A 22,781-nucleotide genomic window follows, 5' to 3' on the forward strand; every position below is an offset into this window, starting at 1 on the left:
ACTCTAACTATAAGCTTTGTCAAAAAGGAACGTTTAAGTCTAGTCTTAAATGTAGACAGGGTGTCTGCCTCATGGACCAAATCCGGGAGTCGGTTCCACAGGAGAGAAGCCTGAAAACTTAAAGATCTATCGAGTCCTAGTGATTGATTAAAAGATCCTTTCCCTATCTTAAAGTGTCCCATGTATCCCCCGTTAAGAGTTTTTCTTCTTGGTTCACTTTCTTTTTCACCATGATGGACCAGAGCAGTGCCCACATTACTGCTGACGAAGCCCTGATCATCGTACTATCACCTATGAATAAGACACTTAAACACTGAATCACCTCCAGTTAAAACAAAGTCTGAACAACATTGAGTTCAGGTAAAAAGTAAGGAGGGTGCCAGGCAAAGGACGAGGACGTAAAAGGCCAATTCCCCGAGTCATAATCTGGCACCAGGGACAGTTCCACAATAAAGCCAAAAATTACCTTCATTTCAGCACCCTTCCTCATCGACAACATCTCCCAGGTTGGAAACCTTAACATAGACAAAAGGCAACATGGTATGGCAAAACAAGGATTTTCTCTGAACTGTTATAGAAAAAATACATGCTAGGTAGCCATACCTGCAATTTACCATGTGGCTATGTATGAAGCTAACTATTTTGCCACAAACGGCAACTTCAAATGGAATTTAGACTTTTGTACTTTCTTTATTTGTGTGGGAATAAGTGAACCGACACCCCTTGTAAACTGGAATCAATTGTCATAGGGTGTCTGGGACATTAAAGGCCATATCAGGAAACAGGGTTGGCTTATGCTTACTCCTCCAACTTCCAGCTAGTCTTCCAACTGATTTTAATTGTGCTCCCAAAAAAATGTAAACAAACTTGTATCTATTTTTGCCACTTTAAGGACAGAGGCAAAATGCTGACATCCAGGTCAGCTTATTTCCTGTGACAACAAGGTTACAATGGGGGCACAGGCTTTCATTGAAACTAAAGTAAACGCAACGTAAATCAATTCATCAGCAGCCCCCTCGCCTTGATTTGTGCCATGCAAAGGCGAGGCACATGGCAGGAGTCAGTGTCAATGTGTCTGCATGCCGTTGTCCCCCAGTGTTCGTAGCGAGCAGATGGTGGGAGTGGACACACATGCCCGGACAGAGAGGCCTTTTTGAAGCCCTTCAAGCCCCCCACCACCTCCTATCGCTTTCACTGCTCCATAAAAGGCCACATGTCACCCCTGACCCCGCCGGAATCCGCTCTGATTGGGGGAAAGCTCTCACAGTGACCCAGCGTGAACAATGCTCAGTGGTCAGTAAATCAGAGGGAGGGATGGAGGAAAAGAGGAGGAGGAGGAAGAAATTCCAACACACCACCTCTCTGCCTCCCTGCGTCTGTCCCTCCCTCCATACAAACCCAGAAGTTGAGTGGCGTCACAACAAGCCAAGAACAAACGGGGGGCTTATTTTTTTTCCTTCTGGGGGATGAGAGGAGTTGGAGGTGGAAGTAAAAACTGTCCAGCCTTCGACAAAAATGAAGATTTCTCCTACATGTGGAGCTCAGATTGACTTTTAAAAGGCAGAGGTGAAGAAGGAGGAGGTCCCTGGCTTAAAAAAAAAGAAAAAAAAAAGGGAGAATTTCATTCACGGCAGGAAGCAGCAGAACGAGTGACGGGAAGGTGAGGGACCCAGGAGGTTTTGACACAACCGGCCAATAACGGGATAACTTCTGGGGCTGTCACCATCATGACTGCATCTCTTGGTATGTACACGCCCACACGAGTGGCAAAAAGCTTAAAGGTTTAATGTGTTCTAAGTTTATAGTAAGGATTTCGCTTTGAACTTTTGCTTTTTGGCTGATTTTCTCCTTACTTCATTTACTGTCAGTACTGTAACGTTTCACCCAGTGAAAATCGCATAGAGAAGGAGAAGGGTATAAATAATGAGGAAAACAGACCTCTTGTATTTTCAAACAGTTGTAGTCTTTTTTTTTTTTGTTTGTGTCTTTCACATGCATACACCTTCTTAAAAGCTTTTATTTTAAATCTGTTTTTGTGCCATAGAAACACTTTTTATCGGTCTGGATTGACCCAGAGAGCCGTTGTGCAGCCTGTCTGACATCTCATATTTACTGGGAGGATGAGGTGGTTTGTTCCACTGCTGCATTCATGATCTCATCCTGTTAAGGGCTTATTTTGGCCTCGATAGTATGCTGATGTATTAGCGGTTAACAAAGAGGGGCCATTTCCCCCCCTTTTTATTTCTGCTCTACTGATCTCGATTGCTTTGAAAAAGCCGTGGCTGTTTTTGTTGGGGTGCACAGTGTGGTGAAGGCTACCGACGGAGATGTCACAGTCAATGAAAGTCGCAACATTTTTAAAAATGCGCTCATAGTTTTGGTGTTTTAACAGTAGTAGGAAAAAAACACATCTTTCTTTGATTTAGGGGCTTTAATGTCTTATGCTGACTTTAAATAGTTTCAAGCCATTTTTAAAGAGGAATACGTGGCAAAAGAAAAGCCATTTTCCAATGAATCAGTACAGCATGTGGCCAATAGTCCTCGTCGGTTATTTTTATTTGGCCAATGTTTTTCCCATTAGTAATTTTTTTTGTGACCTGGAATCAGAGTTTTAATTTTCTTTAGCTGAGAGCACCTATGGTCTCACTGGCTGAAATGACCCTCCACCAGATGCATATGCCCCTATAGATTTCAGGTGACTCACAAACATCGAGTGTACAGACAATGCCAGTTCTGATGGTTAATTTTTTACTTATTTAAATAATATACAAGGTTCTTTAAAAGTCAGAAAAAGTTGGGGAAAATGAAGAATTGAGTTGAAATATTTCCAGACTTGATAAGGGGAAGTATTTGCATTTGCCGGTTTTATTCTGCACCCCGTTCAATAAATGTTGTCCTTTCTTCCTTGTGACTTTCTTTCCTTTTTCATCTTGCTTTATTCCTTTCTCACTCAGTTCATTTTGTCTTTCCTTTCGTCCTTTATTTTGCCTTCCTTCCTTCTATCATTCCTTGTGCCTTGCATACTTTCCCATCTTGTCATTTTTACCTTTCTTGAGTCCTTCTTTACTTTCTTCCTTGTTTCCTTACTTCCCTCCTTAATGGCTTATCTTTCCTCCCGATTCCCTCCTCCCATTCTTCCATGTTTTCTTTCTTCGATCCTTCATGGTGTCTTTTATTTTTTTCTTTCTTTTCCTCCTTCTAGCATTCCTTGCGGTTTGCATACCTTTTTCCTTCTTGTCATTACTTCCTTCTTTTTGCCCTTCTTCACCGTCTTTTCTTGCTTGAGTCCTTCATTCTTCACTTTCTTCCTTGTATTCTTCCTTGTGTAGTTCCTTCTTCCCTATCCTGTCTTTCCTCCACCTTCCCTCCTCCCATACTTCCATGTGTCCTTCCTTCAATCCTGGCTTGTTTTCTTTCCTCCTTCCTTCTTTCTTTTCCTCCTTTATTCTTTTCTCATGTCCTTCCTCAAGTCTGTCTTTCTTCCTTTCTCATGCCATTCTTTCCTGAGTTTCTTCCCTGTGGCTTTCCTTTTTCACTTTTTACTTTCTTACTTCCTTGTTCGAATTATAAATGTCTTTCCTTGTATCGTCCATTCCTCACTCTATTGTTTGTCTCTCCTTTCCTTGTTTTTTCCCTCTCTTCCTTGGTGACCGTCTACATTGTTTTTCTTTCCTTGTGCCCTTCTTTCTCACTCTATTTTCCCTCATTTCCTTTTTACTTATCCAGTCTTCTATGTGCTTCCTTGTGTCCTACTTCAGTGCTTGGTTCCTCCAGATCTGTCTATCGTTTTTTTCCAGGTTCCATATGTGAATCCTGCTCAATGTAGAAACATCTGACCTTCGCTTATAGTTTTTTATTTATTTATTTATTCATATAAATGCAACAATCAAATTAAACCAAGCATTAGACAGCTCTTTTGTTTTTTGTTATATTAGTATTCAAAATAAAATACTTACATTTTGCTTCTTAATGGCTTACACTTGTATTGCACTTTATCAAGTCCTGAGGACCCCAAAGCACTTTAAACTACATTCAGTCATGCACAAGCTGGCGGTGGTGAGTTACATTGTAACCACAGATGCCCTGGGGCAGACTGACAGAAGCAAGGCGCTCTGACCACCGACAGCAGACAACGCAGGTGACATGTCCTCCCCAAGGACACAACGACTGAGACGGTCGAAGCAGGGGTTCAAACTGGCGAACCACCGGTTAAAGGATGAACTCCCAAGCTCCTGCGCCATTGTTGCTCCTTAACAGAAAATGTTTGGAGTTAAGTGAGTATTGCATGGGTTCAAGAGACCCATAGCATGTAGGAAACAAGCTGTGGCTTTTCAAAGAAGGACTTGGATATGTCTTCTTCTACTTTAACTAATGAATTCTCACACAGCTTCATCTGTCAACACCAGTAAGTAAATCCAAGAACCAGATGCAGTCTTCAGTCTTGGAAAAGTGCAATTTATGACAACTCGGACCACCTTCTTGATGGAGAAGATCAAAAAGTAAAAGCGTTTTGACCATGATCTTTGGAGGATAAATAATAAAAGGGTCTTAGGTGTGTGTTCTCTCAAGTGTGAGTCACAATAGGGTGCAGGTTAGATCAGAAGGAGAGCAGATACTTTTATGTTGCGATGCCCCACACAGCACGCCTCTCAGCACATCCCAGTAAAGACTTAATGGGAACTATAAGCTGGGTGAAAGCCCCTCAGTCTCCTCAGCAGACTGATACTTCCAGAGCTGGACAGACGGACATGGACAACAGCACAGTTGGATGCATCATAGCTGAATGAATGTATAGGGTTTCATGTCTGATTCACCCAACAGTAGTACCCTAAACATCTGCTTGACTGATGATTTTATGATTGAAACAGCTGTTTCATCTGAGCCATGCTTGCTGGTTTTCTTAGATTTAGCATCACGAGAAGCTAACTCCTGCTCACACCGCTCTGACAGGTTAACATTTTTCCTCCGGAGCTGAGTAAAACAGGCTGTTTAGTGAGCGACTGGAATTCCTGAATAAATCAGGAATGTGTAGGAGTGTTGTAGAGAATCAACACTTTGGTCTGTTGTTGAACAACAAAATATGAACTACAAGACGATGATTTCATCACAGACTATTCAAAGGCAGGAAATAAGTTCTTACAGTTTTATTTCAAAAACTAACTTAGAGTCTTCTCACTTTAGACACACATTTTCCTACCCATTTTGCCTTTCTATATTTGCCTTATGCAACTTTGTTTTATTTTTTCTAATGTTGTTTTTCTTCGTGCCCTCTTTTTGGCTGATAAACCGGCCAATGCAAACATAAGTGTACTGCAGGGAAATCCCATTTAACAACCTGAGATTTTGTCCTCTCATCAGAAAAAAACAAAATGCTGAAACCTTCTGCTGCTGAATCAGAGCAGCATGAAAGGCCTGGCAAAGAGGGAGCTTAAGGGGTATCTTCAGACATCTGCTTAAGGTTTCATGAAGAGCTGACTGGAAGGAAGAATGAACAGCATGTGGGAAAACAAACACTGTATCCAACAGACTACTGTTTGAAAAGTTGTGCCTAACTGGTAAACGGTTCATGGCCTTAATAATGACGGTAGTCTATCTGAAGCCACACAGAATAAGACCTAACCTGGCCAGCCAGATCGATCATGTGTATTGCCTTCTGTACATAATCTATCTGGAACTGCTCCCATTCAATCCGTTTGGGGAAAGGAGGGACATGCAGCAGAACCCTCCGAGCTGATTGGGCGAAACGGCACCTAGTGCCCTCTTACCAAAGGTTGGGTTTTAGCCAATCACTGTATCAAATTAAAACGTAAGCAGCGGGTGTCATGACAAACCATAAGAAGGTAAGCTAGTCAAGGCATTTCCTCCTGTTCTTCTTTCAAAGAAGAAATTGTGGAGTCTTACCAGACAGATGTGATAGCAGCAGCTACGCGTGCGTTCTCCTGATCTGCCATGTTTAGTTCGGTTCGGCCGTGAGCTCGTCAACTCTTGCTGACTATATCCTGACTTAAATTGCAGTACTGCAAAGTGATTGGCCCAAACCGCTTTTGGGTCGGACCCGAACGGTTGAAGCCGGAGCGGTACAACATGGCAGGCACCCCATTAATCACTTAAAAAGTTCCAGTGACTCAGGGTAGGAATTAAAATGAGCCTTTGTTGTCCCAGCATGCTTTGGAGGAAGATTTCAGCAAAAAAGAGCTCTCAGACCAACTACAGGCCATGGACTTTGTGGAACAGTCCTTGCATCATATTGACTGAATAATATTTTCTGTCATTTATTTTTCATAACTCCCTACCCCTGTTAGAGGGATACGTAGGCTTTATCCTTCAAAAGTTGTCGACCTGTGACAGTCCTTGATGTAGCAATTTTTTTAAGCGTAGAACTTTGAAATGTGAAAAATAAAGATAAAAACGTTAACAACTATATGTGCACTTAAAAAGAGGACTTAAGTTTCTTGCAGGAATGGATGTATGGAAAAATAGATAAGTGTGTGACAAAGTTGTGGTCATCCTTGTTTGGAAAGGCTAAACCTTGAGTGTTTTTTTTTTTTGTGTGCATTGTTTTTTACTTTTGTGTTGCTGGCATGAGGTATATGCACATGGGATTTAAGTTTCTACTCTTTTTCACTTACCACACATGCTTAACTTTTTATGAAACAAGTGAATTTTATACATTTTGTCAGTCTGCGTTTTCAGCAGCTGTTACAGTTTTTGGTAAAAGTCACACGCAGAGAGCTTCAAACTAAGAAGAGACGAGAAAAATATGTATACCATTTTAGCTTTGTTTCCAAATATCCACCGTGGCCAAAATCTAACTAGGAAAATAAGCATTGCAGTTGATATAACTTCAATAAAGTACAATTTTAGCTACAACAACTTGACTGAAATTTACTCTGAATTAATACTATTCAGGGATACAGCAGATGTGTGTTTGGGAGGAAGTGGCTTCCTCCTTTGTTTCTCCTCTCTTCCCCATATGTTCTCTTTTTTTCCCCTTAATGTTACAGATACGAACAGCTGTAATCTGGCCATATAGTCCAGTTTGAGCCTCAGTGTGTGTGTGTGTGTGTGTGAGTGCAGAGACCAAATGCGTGTAGTTACATTCCTGTGGTCTGTAGGCTGTTTGCCCAGCATAATTGTTTATGTATTATGCTGTTGTTGTGTGTCCCTATTTGATACTGTTCTTTTTATTCAACTAGAAGTGTGATCAGATGGGGAAATTCCCCAGATAACCTTTCTCTTCTGATACACAGTATCTATCTTCACGGTGAGCGTGACGGCATGGCCTTTTTGTTGTCCGAGCCATGTAACCGTCACTCTGCGATGCAGAAAGTATGTGCATGTGTTGTGGGTTGGCCGGTGGTTGGCAGACGAGCCCACGTGGGTCAGTGCTATCTGGAAAAAAGGTTCTTCGCAGATTGACTGTAAACTGAAGAGGCTTTGTGCTCGCTCAAAAGGAAGAGAAATCAGTGCAGTTTCACGAGTGGGGTTCTTGTCGTGGATGTGAAACCGTCTCGATTACGAATATTGTGATGAATTTAGTTTAAATTACAAAACAGTCAAAGCTGATAAGACGGTTAGTGTTTGATAATCTCCTAAAGAGGACAGAAAACCTTTGCACGTTTCCAGGTTACCCCATTTAAACGTGCAGGCACTAACACCATCTGTGGAAAAAAACATTTATTGTTAGAGCTGCAAGTCTTGTGGGGCTTGTATCTGTCAGCTTTGCAAAGTGTTCTTTTAAAAATGTCTCTTGCCTGATCACACTGCAAAAACAGAACTAGAAATAAGTAAAATGTTCTTAAAATTAGTGTATTTGTCCTTGATTTGAGCAGGTAAATAAGATGATTTGCCGATGAAATAAGAGTTTTGCACTTAAAATGGGAACAATTCATCTCAGTCATCTTATTTCAAGTGCAGGATGTCTAATTATCCTATTTTAGGGGTCAAAATACTCATTCCATTGGCAGATGAAATTATTTACCTGCTCAAATCAAGGATACATACTCTAACTTTAAAAACGTTTTACTTATTTTTAGATCCGTTTTTGCAGTGCAGAATGACTGGAGAGAGTCTGTAAACATTTTTTTATGTCTTTCTACAAATTTTCTATTAGCTGAAGGTCTGGACTTTGACTTTATCATTCTAACATATGAACATGGTCTGATCACATGAACATGGTTTGCAGGTTTTCTGCAAGAGACTTGACAATATTTTATAGCATTGCCGTTTAAACCTTTACACGCCTGTATTCCCAACCTTGTAAGTTGGCTGCACTCGATTTTAATTAAAGGTTATACAACAATGCATGGCACATTTCATTTGTCAAAAATGTTCTTTGCACATCATTGCAAACTGCTCTGTGTTCACCTACCAAAAATTCCCCCCAAATTGAGTTAGATTCTGTGATTGTAGTGTGACAGGATGTGCAAATGTTTGTGAGCTCCAGTCATTTTTGCAAAGCACTATTTTCGTCCATAAAAATGTTTTTTTCTGCTAACTGCACAGTTTCTCCATAAACTCTGTTAATCATGAGGTCTTCGCTGCAGATCATCTGAGCTGTGTGATCATAATGTAGCTGAATATATTACAGCTCAAATCAGATACATGGACTCCTTTTCACTGGCCAGTTTAGGCAGAACTACTTCTAAAAGAGGACCACAAAGTCTAACTTTTTTTTTCAACAAAAAAAAGGATTAAACTAGGAAAGTAAGCATAAGCAATGTTGTTTTGCTAAACGACTTTAACCAAAACTTAAATAAAATTCTGAAGCTGTATGAAAGAGTTTGTTCTTTTGTCCTAAATAAGGAAAACAGGAAACAAGGAGTTGTTTCTTTTTAGCCAGATTGTATGAACACAGTGGAGGGTGGGCCAGCATTGAATTCTGTCCCAATTTTCATGTTTAATTTAGTCTCATGACTCTTTTTTTTTTAATGAAGTAACCCCATGTTCTCCCACAGTGGTAACAGCTAAGACAGTTGGTATATAAATATATAAAATAGTTTCATCCTACGATATTTTTTTGTCAGCTAACAAAATTGACAACCTAAACTATTAGTGAGACCCAAACTCCTCTTTTTTTTTTTTTACACCTTGCCTTTCACAGCCTTCTCTATAACAACATATATGTTCGTTCTAAAACATGTTGGTCACGGACTCTTGGAAAGATGTTCTGCCCTTTTTTTCACACTTCCTTCTTTTCAGCTGCTTTTTATTGGTTTTGTTCCACATTCTTCCAAGCTTGTTTAGACCAACGGTCATTTTTTCATCTGGCTTTGGAGGTAGATGCAAATAATTTTTCCCACATCTGGTAAAGTCGTGCAGCCATAAGATAGATTCAACAACCAAGTTTCACAATTACCATGGATTACATCATACATTTTTGGGCTCAAAATGCAAACTGTGCAAGGTGGCATTTTGTTGGGACGATGCTGTGGAGGAGCGTCTGCCGCCAACCAGATGGAGCCGGTATGGGTTGTTTGGTAGAAAATAGGGCTTTTTTTTCTTGTCAGTGTCAGACTGTGGTGATTTGCATTGACTTTTCTCAGTTCCTCGGCCAAAAGTTGCAGTAGTCATTTAATGCTTAAACAGGCCACAGAAAGGCAGATTTTACTAGGCTAAGTTGACATTGTCATATCTGTTACCACTATGAGTGCTTTGCAACTTTGCAAAAGCAAAGGACCGCTTGGACGCAATATTTGTTAATATGCTGTATTCAATAGCACACTGCATATTGATGACATTTATTGAGCAGTAACATGATAATCAAGTATTTTCCTGATCTTGTGCAGCCCTAATTTTCTACCTTGGGTATGAGTGTGTCTCTGTGGTAATTTGTCTTGTCTCTATGTTGCCCTGTGATGGACTGACAACCTGTCCGGGGTGAACCCTGCCTCTTGCCCAATGACTGCTGGAGATAGACACCACCCCAATGCAGCCCTTAGAGGAAAAACGACTAAAGACAATGGATGGATAGATTTAAGCTACTATTATGCTCTCTGTCACTTAAAAACATGAGATTTTAGGTTACCCTGTATCTTCCGTTAACGCTATCATTTCAGCAAATAATATATCTCGATAAAACAGACATTTCTAGGCAGTAGCTACATTGGTGTCTCTCCAATTTATATAATTTCTTTTGTTAATTTTTTGATGCTTCAGCACAAATAAAATGTAAAAAACCTAAAAATAGGTTTATGATCTAAAATAAAACCCAGCCAAAAGAAAACACAATACTATGTTGCGAGAGACAGCACCCCCGGTACATATTCCCCCCACATGTTGACCTATGATGAGATTTAGTTGTTCACCAGTGAGGCAGCAAGTGTTGGAGGTCTGTCGTCGGGCAGGATAAGCAGTAGATGTGATGGAAAGCAGTTAGGAAAATGATCCATGGGAACACAGAGAAAGATGAGGCTCAGCTGCTTTCAAGGAGTCATCCCTAGAGAGAAAAAAAGTGATAAAGACTGTGGGAATGTTTGCAGGATCCTGATGCTCTTCCCCCTTTAGCTTTATGTTTGTTTCCTACGAGCATCAACAGGAACAACTTTCCTAGCTATGTGTACGCCATGTGAGGTCTCCAGGCATGGATATAAACTCAGTTCGAAGCTCCAGTTATCTAATGCAAACACTGATCTGTTACAGATTAGCTAAATTAATTATTCATACATTTTTTTTGTTATTTATTTTTGTTTTTTATAAACTCGATCATCAGTTTGAAGGCGTCACAAAGTGGCTATTATTGACGAGCTCTTTCACAAGTTGAGCAATCAAATACAAAATTCACCTTATCTGCAGATATTTTGAGCCAAATATCTGTGTCTTAAACGTATTAGGAGGTACATGAACCCATAAAACTAGAAAAAACATCCAAAAGCGGTGACTGATTTAAAAAAATATATATCAAAAGTGAAACGGTATGCGGGTATATTCATATAACCTACTTTTAAATACATGGCACCAGAATTTAACATCAATAACGTGCAAACTAATAAAGGATTACAAATAAATCTATAGTATAATTATTATTGTCCCTTGGTAATAAAGGGTTCAGTGTTTAAGCTATAAACTGGTAATAAGATCTGTGCTCACACTTAGCCTGGTACTGCTGGAGGTTTCTTCCTGTAAAAGGAAATGCATCTTGCATCTGCAAGTGTGTAGAGAGAGCAGGACTGATCTGATTTTAATCGCAGTTAATCAAACTTGTTCTGTTGGAGTGAATGGATAATCGAACATCACACGAAAAGGTGACGGTGCAGTAAACAGGAGCAGTGAGCTGGTTTCCCTCCTTGTGTGTTTACTGCTTCCTTCTCCTCTTCCTCTCTCATTGGCACTTAGCAAAAAAGCTAATTGATGCATACAAAGTCTTTCAGTTGTCATACTAAAATTTTCTGAAACCAGTCTCTGTTTGCCAAATGGTTTAAACAAATAATAAATGATGTGGGGTGTGTCCCCATCTTTAGGCAACCTTTTACCAATGTGGGATTATATGGTAAACTGAATAGGATTTTTCTTTGTTATAATTTGATTAAGAAGGATCATATTAGAATTACACCTTAAGGTGCATTATTTTGTGACTAAATAAAAAAGGAAACTGAATTGTAATAAATTAGTTGATGACCCATTTTAAGAGTTATAATAAACTTACTTTAATATTGAATATAAAAGTAAGTTAAACTGACTAGTATTATATCACAGTAATATGACATGATGTTATTAACACTGAAATCAAACATTTAGGACTTTGATGTATTTTTATGCAAACGCCACAACAAGGGCTGTAAAGTTTTCAAACTACCTTTTTAAAAGTCAATTTCACTGTTTTTTTTATATAAAATAGTTCCTTGGTAATAAAAATGATAGATAATTATTACCCTCTTTTATTATTGGACTTTATACAAAATAAGAACCGAAAAACTGCGGTGGACAGCTATACACACCTTCACTATTTCAGCTAGCAGAAAAATAGCATATTTTTCAAATTGTAAAGTTGTAAAATTTTAGACTTTGATTATAGTGAACGACTGTGGTTCAGCGGAAAGAGTAGGCATCTTGCAATCTGAAAGTTGTGGGTTTCATTCCAGATTTCTCCTGTTACATGTCCTCTTGGGCAAGGCACTTAATCCCAAGTGGCTTACTGATCTGCATATGGGTGTATGAGTGCGTGTTTGTGAGTGTGATTGGGTGAATTCATGACTAGAAAATAGCAATCCAAATTCAGCCCATTTACCGTTGGCCATAAAATCTGTTGGTGAAAATTAAACTTAATGAAACACTTTGCAGCTTTCTGTAAATACAACCCGTAGAATTTAACTCTGGTATTTGGTACAGTTTGCATACATCAAAAGCAAAAGTGTCAAATACCAGTCCGTCAACCTTCTGATGTGTCCCTGAACCTACCCACCTGAATCAAATGGCTGAATAACCTCCACACCATGAAAAATCTACTGATCTGCTAATCAGGTGTGATAAACGCTGCAGGACGCTGGTCCTGGAGAGCTGGAGTTTGTCAATAAGAGAATGCTCCATTTGAAACCACGTCGCAGCATCATTTTTCACGTGCGCAGGCAATGTTTCCATAGAATAAACACACCGGAGCTTTATTTGCATTGGATTCTTTGCATTCAATGTTTGTGATTGCGAAATACGCTCAAAATGATGTCGCTTGTTTTAACTCCCGACTCGTGCACATCTGAACGCTTCAACGGAGACATGGAGCAGGGGACGGGAGGGAGTGAGGGGAGGAGGGCCGGCGGGCCGAACAACGAGCTCTTTATAATGAGCGACTGTTTTCACCGTGACTCATGGTGCTTCATGGTCCTGTTCTTTAGCTTGAGGAGGCTCGTCTGTGTGTTTGCTGAATGACACAACCGGGACGTCATGTTTGCATCCATGTCCCCGACAGCTCTGCACCATTTCGGTTTCTGCTCCATACAAAAAGTACATCTCGGGATCTCAGGATGCAGAATAGACGGAATTCAGCAGTAGATCTAAAGAATTAAGCTGTTTTTGGTTCGTTGCATCAGCACATTTGCAAGCTTTTATCACTTATGCACCGTTCCCTTTTTGCTAGAACTTTGTACTGTTAGACATAGACAGGTCAAGTGTGTTTGTATTCTCTCCAACTGGAATCCAAACAAAGGCAGGTTCCCAACGAATGTAAACAGGTTTTCTGTTTGGATCTCTAAAGTGTTAAATTGATTCTGCTTTCTGTTTGTCCTTTACTCAGAATCCCGAAGTTTCCTGGATGGCATGAACCACTCCGGTGGCTCCACAGACGGAGAGCTGTTCCGATCCGACGTGCCCGTCACTCCGGCATCCTGTCAGAGGATCTTTGGCTCCATGAGCTCGGTGTCCACCGGCAGCCCCCTCCATCACACAGATGGGTAAAGATCTCTAAGACCGCACAAGCTCAAACTGTTCTTCGTCAAGTGAATATTTATTTGGAAATGTATCCAGTAAGTACACAGAGATAATGGTTGGAGGTGAAAACAGTAAACCAGTCAAAATGTGGCAGTCGATATACACTGCCCTCCCCATTATGCTTGTTAGAGCAGAACAGGCTTTCATTATACAGAGTCCATGTGCACCAGTGTGGCTACAGGGACGGGTATTTAAAGCAAGAACAGTCACGTCTTCTTCATTCCAAGCCTTTGACTGCACAATGACAGCAGCCTCTTGCAAGCATGGTGATCTTCTGCATATGCTTCCTGATCTGTGTGGTTCTGGTGCTCATATACATGAATATAATGAATAAATATCAGGCAAAACCTGTTATGGTGAAAACCAAAATAACAAATAGGCATAAAGATCAGACAGAGTCCACCCAACTGGGCAAATATAGTACTGGCACGCACAGATCCCATCCATGGCGCAATGCAAATGCATCTAAAATATAGTAGCTCACCAAATATTGCATCCAAGCAGTCCTTTGCAATTGGAATATAGCATAGATTGATTCTGCGATCACATTTGGGCTTTATCTTTATCTATTTTTACTCCCTTATAGAGTATCTCAAAATAGGAGTGAACTAAAAACAAAAGCTGGGTTCTTACAGATAGACTAACTTTTATGTTTCTATGTACCCGTCGTTCATTTGAGTTTGATGGAATTATTTTATGCTGTGCCCTGTAGAAATAGCAGGCTTGTCTAACTTAGTCTACATACAAAATAAAGTTCTAACATCTGACAAAAAGTTTATTCTGTATCAGAATCTGAAAAATCTCTTAAATTTGGGTCAAAAGGTTTCTCCTATTTTGAATACTTTAATCTAAATAATTGTACACAAGAATATTTCTATCAAAGCTATGTCTTGATCTTCACTTGTAGCTCCTCTTCCCCTCCTGTGTGGCACGACCGGACTCCAAACTCCCTGAACTCACCGTATCCTTCCCAGCCATCACCCTCTCTACCGCTCAGCTCTCCCAATGCTCACAGCTCTCCTCAGAGGGTTCAGAGGGGCCGGGGAGGGAGTCTAGGGGTCCGTAGCGGAACCGACAGCGCGGACTTGTCCTCGTTGTTGCTATTGGGAAACGGCGGCCTGGAGCACAGCCTGCTGGAAGCCATGGAGGGCCTGGGGAATCTGAATCTCGGGAGAGATCCGGGGATCGCTCCCCTCCTGCCAGAGAAGAGAAGAACAGGCGAGGTGGGAGAGCTGGGCTCACGGTCCCCCTCTCTGAGCGGGTTTTCCAGCCCGCACAGCGGCAGCAGCCTCAGCATCCCTCTGTCGTCCTCCCTCACCTCAGATGCGTTCAGGGGACTCAGTGGGGCCTCCTCGCCAGGAGCAGGTAACTATTACTCTGACAGGATCTAATGTTTTCTTCACACTTATGTTTTCTTCTAATTCGTGTTTATTTAACCCAATTTATCTAATGTGTTTTAAATCTTTACTTGAGTTCCTATACATATTTTCTTCAAACGTATGATCCTGTGTACTCATAGGTCCAACTTTTAGCATCATAAACTACCAATAAAGTCTGTAAGGTGAGCTAATTGATTTAAATCAGATAAAGAAAGACTCAAGCTGCCATTAATGCTGCCTAATGGGTTATTTTATCCTTTATCAACTAGTTTCGCTTCTCTGTTCACAGTCAGTCCCTTAAATATTGCCCATAAAAATCCAAAACCTTGGGGTTTCTATTCAAAATAAGTATTATTTATTGGTTATTTAGAGGACCCAAGTATTTTGGAAGATGTTTAAAATGTAATTTGAAGAAATGGCCAAGTCTTGGCTTGGACTGTTGTGGTAAAGACAGGTTAATTAAACCAAAAGAAGCAGAAAATGGTCCTCAATAACATTCACAACAGCAGCAGCAACAACAAAAATATCCTAAAAGGATATTCATAAAATTACAGTTTTTAACACAAACCTTAGTTTAAGAATTTATAGATTTTCTGAATGCAAAATGACTCAAAATGATTAAAAATGACTCATGTCTGGTAGTAAGCAAGGCACTAATTTTTCTGAATGCAAAAATTACTAATTTATGTTGTTAAAACATGAATGAAACATTTTTATCAATTTTATCTCTTGTAATCAACCCACAGCTTCACAAGTTTTTCTAAAGAAGAATGTGTCAAAAAAAGAATGTTTTTAGTGCACTTATGCAAATAAAAGAGGGAGATAAATAATACTTCTTAAAGTCAAGTAAAAAAACAACAACCAGAAATTAAGAATGATATCGAACCATTAAGAGCAAAGTTTGAGCGATCATATTTTCTGCAGAGTCCTAAAGGGGTTCAGTGGCTCCATACATCCCCAATTCAACATGTTTTATCATTCCTGTTAACGGTAAAATGATCTGAATTCACCGCCTGACTAGACTTTTGGAATCTGTCTGATCTCTCCTCCTCATTTTACCCATCATCACCATGCTGAAACCTAACGCTCAGCTCCGATTTGTGCCCCACAGAATCTGGCAGTAAGCAAGACACTGTGAAGTTTGTTCAGGACACGTCCAAGTTCTGGTACAAGCCTGATATTTCCAGAGACCAAGGTAAATATTGGCCTTGGAACATGAAGTCAGACGGCCTCCAGTGAGCACATAATACACTTCTGTGCAAAGGTTTTTTTTTTTTCTTCCTCTTTCAGGGCGAATGTTGTTCTAACTTTAGCCTTTTCGCTTCTTCCTCCCTGTATTTACCTGCTGAGCAGCCATCGCGCTGCTGAAGGACAAAGAGCCTGGCTCGTTCATCGTCAGAGACAGCCACTCGTTTCGCGGCGCGTACGGACTGGCCATGAAGGTGGCCACGCCTCCTCCGTCCGTGGTACATCACAGTAAAAAAGGTACACACAAAATGGCAACGTGCAAAACTGAAATCTCTGTTGGTCTTCAGGATTTTGACTAAAACTGGCTCATATTTAAAATCGTTCATGATTTCATCCATCTTGACATGACACCCCAGTCCCATCTGATGTAAACCTGTAAGTGTGATGCTGCCTCCACCTTGTTGGACTAGGGTGATGTCGTGTGTTTTGGCAGCAGCAGACCATTAGGAATCGTGGTCCAAAAGCTACAGTTTAGATTCTTCAGACGTTCTGCTACAAAGTGTTCAGTGATTTTAAAAAAGATGTCTGTCCTGAAACCCTACAGCTTAGTCCAGACAAATGGAGAACACATGAGATTGCAGTCACATGTAGAACAAAACCAGTAGTTGACTGTCTGGTATTTTAAATAAAATGAGATGAGAATCTTTATTTTAGTCATGCAAAAATCATTATTTGAAGATATCAAAGTTGATTTCACAGCATCACGTGCAAATGTAGTTTCTCTCACCTAAAAAGCCTTGTTTTTGTTTTTAACCCTTTTAGTTGGAGATCTGTCCAGCGAGCTGGTGAGGCACTTCCTGATCGAGTGTACACCAAAAGGAGTTCGTCTTAAAGGCTGCCCCAATGAGCCTTACTTTGGTGAAAATCATTTTTTTTTAAGTTTTATTTCACTGTTTGATTTATAGAGGAAATTAAAGGAAGGAAAGACACGGTTCCTGTCCAGGGTTTTTTAAAATATTTCCTGTACCACCCTCTGCTGGTGGTGTAAAGGAGTTGCAGCTGTACTTACACTAAATGTCTCTCCTCTGTGGCAGGAAGCCTCACCGCTCTGGTGTGTCAGCACTCCATCACCCCTCTGGCTCTGCCTTGTAAACTCATCCTGCCTGACAGAGGTAAACAGTTTAACAACTTGTCCTGATGACATAGAGCGAATAATTTACCTTCACTGTGTGATGACCTGACAGAAGTCATAGGAAGTCGGCTTCTCAGGGTGTGTTTTTCCTTTTTCTTTCAAAGATGTTTGCTTTATTTTCTTTACTGGTAGCAACTTCTGTCTTCCACTTTTATTATTTAACAAAGTCAAAAAAACATGGTTTAAAGATAACAAAATGGGTATTTATCAAACAATATGTTTTATAATCCTGTGTCACCTAAAAAAATCTTAAGGTTTAATGTGATTTAAACTCAGAGAGAGACAAAAAAAAAAAAGAAGGTAATGGGCCATTTTACACACTGAATATAACTTAAACTATATGCGTGGGCACTGCAGGAAGGTAACTAAAAGTAAGTAAAATTTTATTGAAATTAATGTATTTGTCCTTGATTTGAGCAGGTAAATAAGATGATCTGCCAATGGAGTAATTTTACCCCTAAAATAAGATAATTAGATATACTGCTCTTGAAATAAGATGATTGAGATGAGTTGTTCCTATTTTAAGTGCAAGAATCTTATTCCAATAGCAAATCATTGTATATACCTGCTTAAATCAATGGAAAATACACAAATTTCAAGACAATTTTATTTACTTCTTCTTTTTGCAGGGGTATATGTTTAATAGGTGTATTAGAGTAAGAATGGTGTTGGTAATGTGGTGCCTATTATTATTGTTATTATTTTATTTTCCTTTATATATGTCTTAAAAATAGGTTATAGACCAGTAATTTGGTGAACCTGTTGGTAAAAAGCGAAGAAAAAAGGTTTAACAATTAAATAATGAATTATTTTGTCAAAGAAAAATAGAACGCTTTTGATTATAGCTCAACAAGGATTTTTTGGCTTGGTCAAAAACGGACAAGGCAGGCTGGATCTTGAGGCCCGGTCCCAAAACTTGCACTTCCGCCCTTATGTCCTTCAGTTGCGTGTTCAAGTGATGGGTTCGAGTGCGTAGTGTCCCGATTCTCCTGAGTGGTGTTTTGCCCTGCCCCCCTGCACCCTCGATATACACTTGGGCCAAGCACAGAGATGGGTGGAAAAGGAGAGGAGTGTTTTTTATTAGTGTAACGGTATTTGAGATGCCATTTTGCTGAGTATATGATATAATATAAAATATTTTTTTCTTCGTGGATGGATAGTCAGTGAAGCCAAACGATATATGTTCAAAGCAATGGGAAAGATGGTCCATACAGGTACAAATCAGGATGTAAACATCTTCCAATAATTCGGTAGAGAATGAGTAAGACCAAAATAAATGAAAAACCTTTAGATCCTTCAGATAGAACAACAAGGTGGAAATATGGCAATATTTAGCAATTGAGCTACGGCAACATATTTTAACCACAGCTGCTGTTTACAAAGGAGCAGAAAGAAGTGCAGGCAGTCAGGCTAACTCCACCTCAGCAGCGGGGATCACCTTAGGGTGCACAGAATCACTTTAATTACAGCAGAGCCAGAGGAGCGTGAGGGAGAGAGCAGACAACAGGGCCAGAATCATACATTTTTCTTTTACCTAATGAATTACATCCAATAATTTGGATACTCTAAAGCCTACAATCAGGGATCCTTTTCACACTTTTAAACTGTGTTTTGCATGTGAATTTTATTCCGAGTTTAAATATCATTGTGTTTGTATAAATTGTTTTTGAATACAAAAATGATAAAAAAAAATAAATAAAAAATTCTTGTTACTATATTCAGAAATGAACATGATTTTATCATGTTTTATTTATTTAATCTTCAGGCCCTTACAAAAAAAGACATGATTGTGTTGAAAAAAAATAATACTTTTCTTGGCAAATCAATAGCTGTTTAACTTCCATATACACATAGAAGTATCTAAATTCCTTAAATATTTGAAAGCTTTAGATAATCGTCTTATTTTGAGTAGAATTTTCCAAGAGACCTATTAAAATCAGACAGATCATTCCTTTCTGCTTTTTTATATGCATTTAAAAATATGCATATACAAATATATTTTTGCATTGAGAAGGGTTGTATCTCCATGTAAATATTATACCTTAATGTGACTCATTTGTGTTTTTTTATCCAATAGATCCGCTAGAGGAGCTGAATGATGCAGCAGTACAAACGGCAACAAACTCAGCAGCCGAGCTTCTCAAACAGGGTGCAGGTAAAATATTCACTGATAATGAGGTTGTACATTAAAAGAGTTCTCTGCGCCTTATTTTTTTGGTGAACGTTTCTTTAATGTGTGTTTGGGTGGTAGCATGTAATGTGTGGTTCCTGGGTTCTGTGGAGCTGGAGTCTCTGACGGGTCAGCAAGCGGTCCAGAAGGCGACAACACTGACGCTCTCCATGGACCCTCCCCCTCCCTCCACCGTGGTGCACTTCAAAGTGTCGGCTCAGGGAATCACGCTTACGGACAACCAGAGGAAGTCAGTATTTGATCATGCAGTGGCTACATTTTAAAGAAGGAAAAAAACTGACCAAATTAAGAATAAATACAATAGCATGTTCATGATTAAAAATAAATAAAATATGTCTCTCAAATATGTCTCTGCAAAATGAAAGGCAGAATTCCTGTACGATTTTTCATATTTTAGCCCAAACATAACTATTTCAGTATTTTTTTATTGTAATTTACAACTTTCATTTGAACCTTTCAATGCTCTACTATATTCTCCACTGTTAAGTTTCCATACTCATGTTGAATGGCGAGTAATTATGTAGGCCTATATACACATTAAAGATTAGAACAACACCATTAGGTTTTCTGGGGAAGAAAAAAAAACTTTTAATGGTGGAAAATGCTAATTCTGAATGTTTTTTTGTTTTGTTGTTAATATTACAGCACCAAAAATAAAACTACATTACTGTAAAACTCCATCAACTCAATCATGTAACCACTGTCAAACTCAACCAGCTGGTGATGCTTTTTAAGGCACCTAGGAGACATCTCAGTGTTTTGACTGTTGGATGCTCTATGGTTGCTCTTTGGATGGTCCGCGCTGGTACAAAATTATGGTCAAACATGATCCTTCCTTCTGGTGCTTTACTTACTGTTTAACCTTCTTTTGTTGTGTTGAGTCAATGTCCTAAGTTTGCAACTTAAACTTTCAGTCCTTCCTGTCCAACCTTTGTAAGGTCATTTTGAAGAACCCATTAAAATGAGAAGTCCTAACCTTTCCTGGAAGCTGAATTCTCTCGGTATCTGTGTGTTCACAAACACACAAGAATCCATCTTGTACCGCTCCCGCTTCAACCGTTTGTGATGGAACCAAAAATGGTTCGGGCCAATCCCGATGCAGTATTGTGGTTTAAGGCGGGACATACAGCTGTTACAAAAGCAAGAGCTGCTGAGCTCACAGCCGAACCAAAACAAGCACAGCATAGCAGGAAGATGTGCATTTAGCTGCTACTGTTACACCTGTTTTGCCAGAATCCAAGATTTTTTTTGTTGAAATAAAGACAGCAAGAAGTGCTTTGACCAGTGTAACCTATTATGTTTTCTCATAGACCTGCTGCTTACATTTTAGTTTGATACCCAACTTTTGGTAGGAGGGCAGTAGGAGTTGCTTCGCCCAATCAGCTCGGAGAGTTCTGCTGATTTCTCCTCCTTTCCCCAAATGGATTCGATAGGAGTGGAACCAGATTTATAATGTGAAGAATGGCGAGTGCTACACATTATCAATATGATTTGCCAGGTTAGAGAACTCCTACAGTGTGTAATTTCCCTTCAAGATTAATACAGTGCAATTGAGAGGAGTTAAATTGAATGAAAAATCCAAAAAGCTAAAAATAGACGTAGTTTTCCTGAAGCAACGGTGGCCATCATACACATTCCTGCCAAGATTTTAACACGTTGGATTGAAAATTGCACCAAAAATCTAAAATGCTTTTTTAGTTAAAATACAAATGATTAAAAGTACCAGATAGCTGAGTAACTTATAATAAAGTTATGACTTCAGCAATATCCAAATGTAACCCTAATATTTCCCAGCTGAAATATTTGAGACAAACTAGACTACTACACTCATAGTGAGAGACTGTGTTCACTTTTTTTCCTCGCAAAGTAAACCTCAGTTACTGCAGACGGTGTTAGTGTCAACAACAGTGTCCTTCATTTGCATTGTAAGGCTGAGATTTAGGAATTAAAAAAAAAAAAAGGATTCTGTTAATAAAAGAGGCAGGAGATAAAAGAAAAATTTATTATGAAACCCGTGAATGAAATAATGGAATAAATCTAGCTATTTCTTTTTTATATGTGTTCCTAATTTTGGCTATTTTGGACTTTCATAAAATATGCACATGGATTAATTAAGGTAACCACACAACAATGTGATGTGTCGCTGTGTTTGACTCTGCAGGCTGTTCTTCAGGAGACACTACGCCGTGAACACAGTTATATTCTGTTCTCTGGACCCACAGGGAAGGAAGTGAGTACCACCTATACAGAAACATGTTTAGGACAGTTTTGCTACCTGGCTGACTGCAGTCATGACCTGCTTATAATATTTTAAATCTGCTCCACTTAATACAGTTACTGACCAGCAACTGATGATAAATAAATGAGAAAATGATACTGCCATTGTTTTAATTGCCTAGCTAAATATGCTTAATGTGCTTTCATCCACTTTAGTTGATTCAGTGCAATATTTCATGGGAACTTCATTGTTCTTAATTCTAAAACCTTTGCAAAGATCATTTATATGAATTACGTTAAGCTACTGTTTCATTGCCAAAGAATAACTTTCCTTATCTCTCTGACCTTTCACTACAATGGTCACACTAACAAAATAAAATTAGGAAGATCTCAGAGCAAACTGAGCTGACATTTCTAATGTCTGCAAAACAGTTAATGGGTTCATTGCTGTAGATTAATGTGGATATGTACCATAACCAACAAGATGACAGAATCACAACGGTCCTGCTTAACTTTCAAATGAGCTGCATTAACATCCACCACTCTCAGCCAGGACAGGATTGTGCGTTGTTTGATTAAACAAAAAAAAGGGACAAAAACACAAAAATACCAAAGTGAAGGGTAAAGGAATTTGATTTAATTACAGCACTGGAAAAAAAGGGCTCTATTTTGCTTTTGTGTCAAATGTTTCAGATCATCAAAGATAAGTCAAATAATATACAAAAAACTGTTTTCGAATAATGACTTTATTTATAAAGCTAGCCAACTATTGCTGAACTGAACCTATGCAAAAAATAATTACCCTCCCTTGTTAAACCCTGAATTAACTGTCATTAACCAAGTTTATTTTTTTATTTTTTTTTAGACCGCTTAGTTCGGTCTGACTAAAAATACAACAACCTAGTCAAGGTTCGAGTTTAAATCAAAGTCGAACAGACATTTCACGCTCTTTTATGTCCTTTGCTACATACATTTCTATACATAATTGTTTTTAAACAGAGTTTAATCTGTAATTTCTTTTAACCTCAGTTGTTAAACATTTCAAATAGTGTAAAAATGTAGTTTTTCCATCAGCACACAATATGTGATTATTCATTAATTCAATTGTATTACATCTGTGTGCTTCCTGATGTCAACGTGCTTTTTGTTTCTAAATAGGTGGACGAGAGACAGCGTCTCCACAGCAAAGTAAGTT

At 39.2% G+C, this 22,781-nt stretch overlaps 1 protein-coding gene across 3 annotated transcripts in view; it reads left to right on the forward strand.

Annotated features, from left to right (window-relative positions):
* The window catches only part of si:ch211-191a24.3 (tensin-3), a 63,574-nt gene that overhangs the window by 37,828 nt on the left and 2,965 nt on the right, over nucleotides 1-22,781 (forward strand). For all 3 annotated transcript variants that reach the window (XM_012872165.3, XM_036134248.1, XM_012872166.3), the window contains 10 exons: nucleotides 13,226-13,382; nucleotides 14,327-14,784; nucleotides 15,910-15,993; nucleotides 16,152-16,283; nucleotides 16,809-16,904; nucleotides 17,081-17,158; nucleotides 19,256-19,333; nucleotides 19,430-19,598; nucleotides 21,531-21,599; nucleotides 22,745-22,774. In XM_012872165.3, coding sequence (XP_012727619.2) covers nucleotides 13,226-13,382; nucleotides 14,327-14,784; nucleotides 15,910-15,993; nucleotides 16,152-16,283; nucleotides 16,809-16,904; nucleotides 17,081-17,158; nucleotides 19,256-19,333; nucleotides 19,430-19,598; nucleotides 21,531-21,599; nucleotides 22,745-22,774 — 1,351 coding nt within the window. The remainder of the gene's footprint in view (nucleotides 1-13,225; nucleotides 13,383-14,326; nucleotides 14,785-15,909; nucleotides 15,994-16,151; nucleotides 16,284-16,808; nucleotides 16,905-17,080; nucleotides 17,159-19,255; nucleotides 19,334-19,429; nucleotides 19,599-21,530; nucleotides 21,600-22,744; nucleotides 22,775-22,781) is intronic.

The sequence above is a fragment of the Fundulus heteroclitus genome, unplaced genomic scaffold (assembly GCF_011125445.2).
Source record: "Fundulus heteroclitus isolate FHET01 unplaced genomic scaffold, MU-UCD_Fhet_4.1 scaffold_78, whole genome shotgun sequence".
Lineage (NCBI taxonomy): Eukaryota > Metazoa > Chordata > Actinopteri > Cyprinodontiformes > Fundulidae > Fundulus > Fundulus heteroclitus.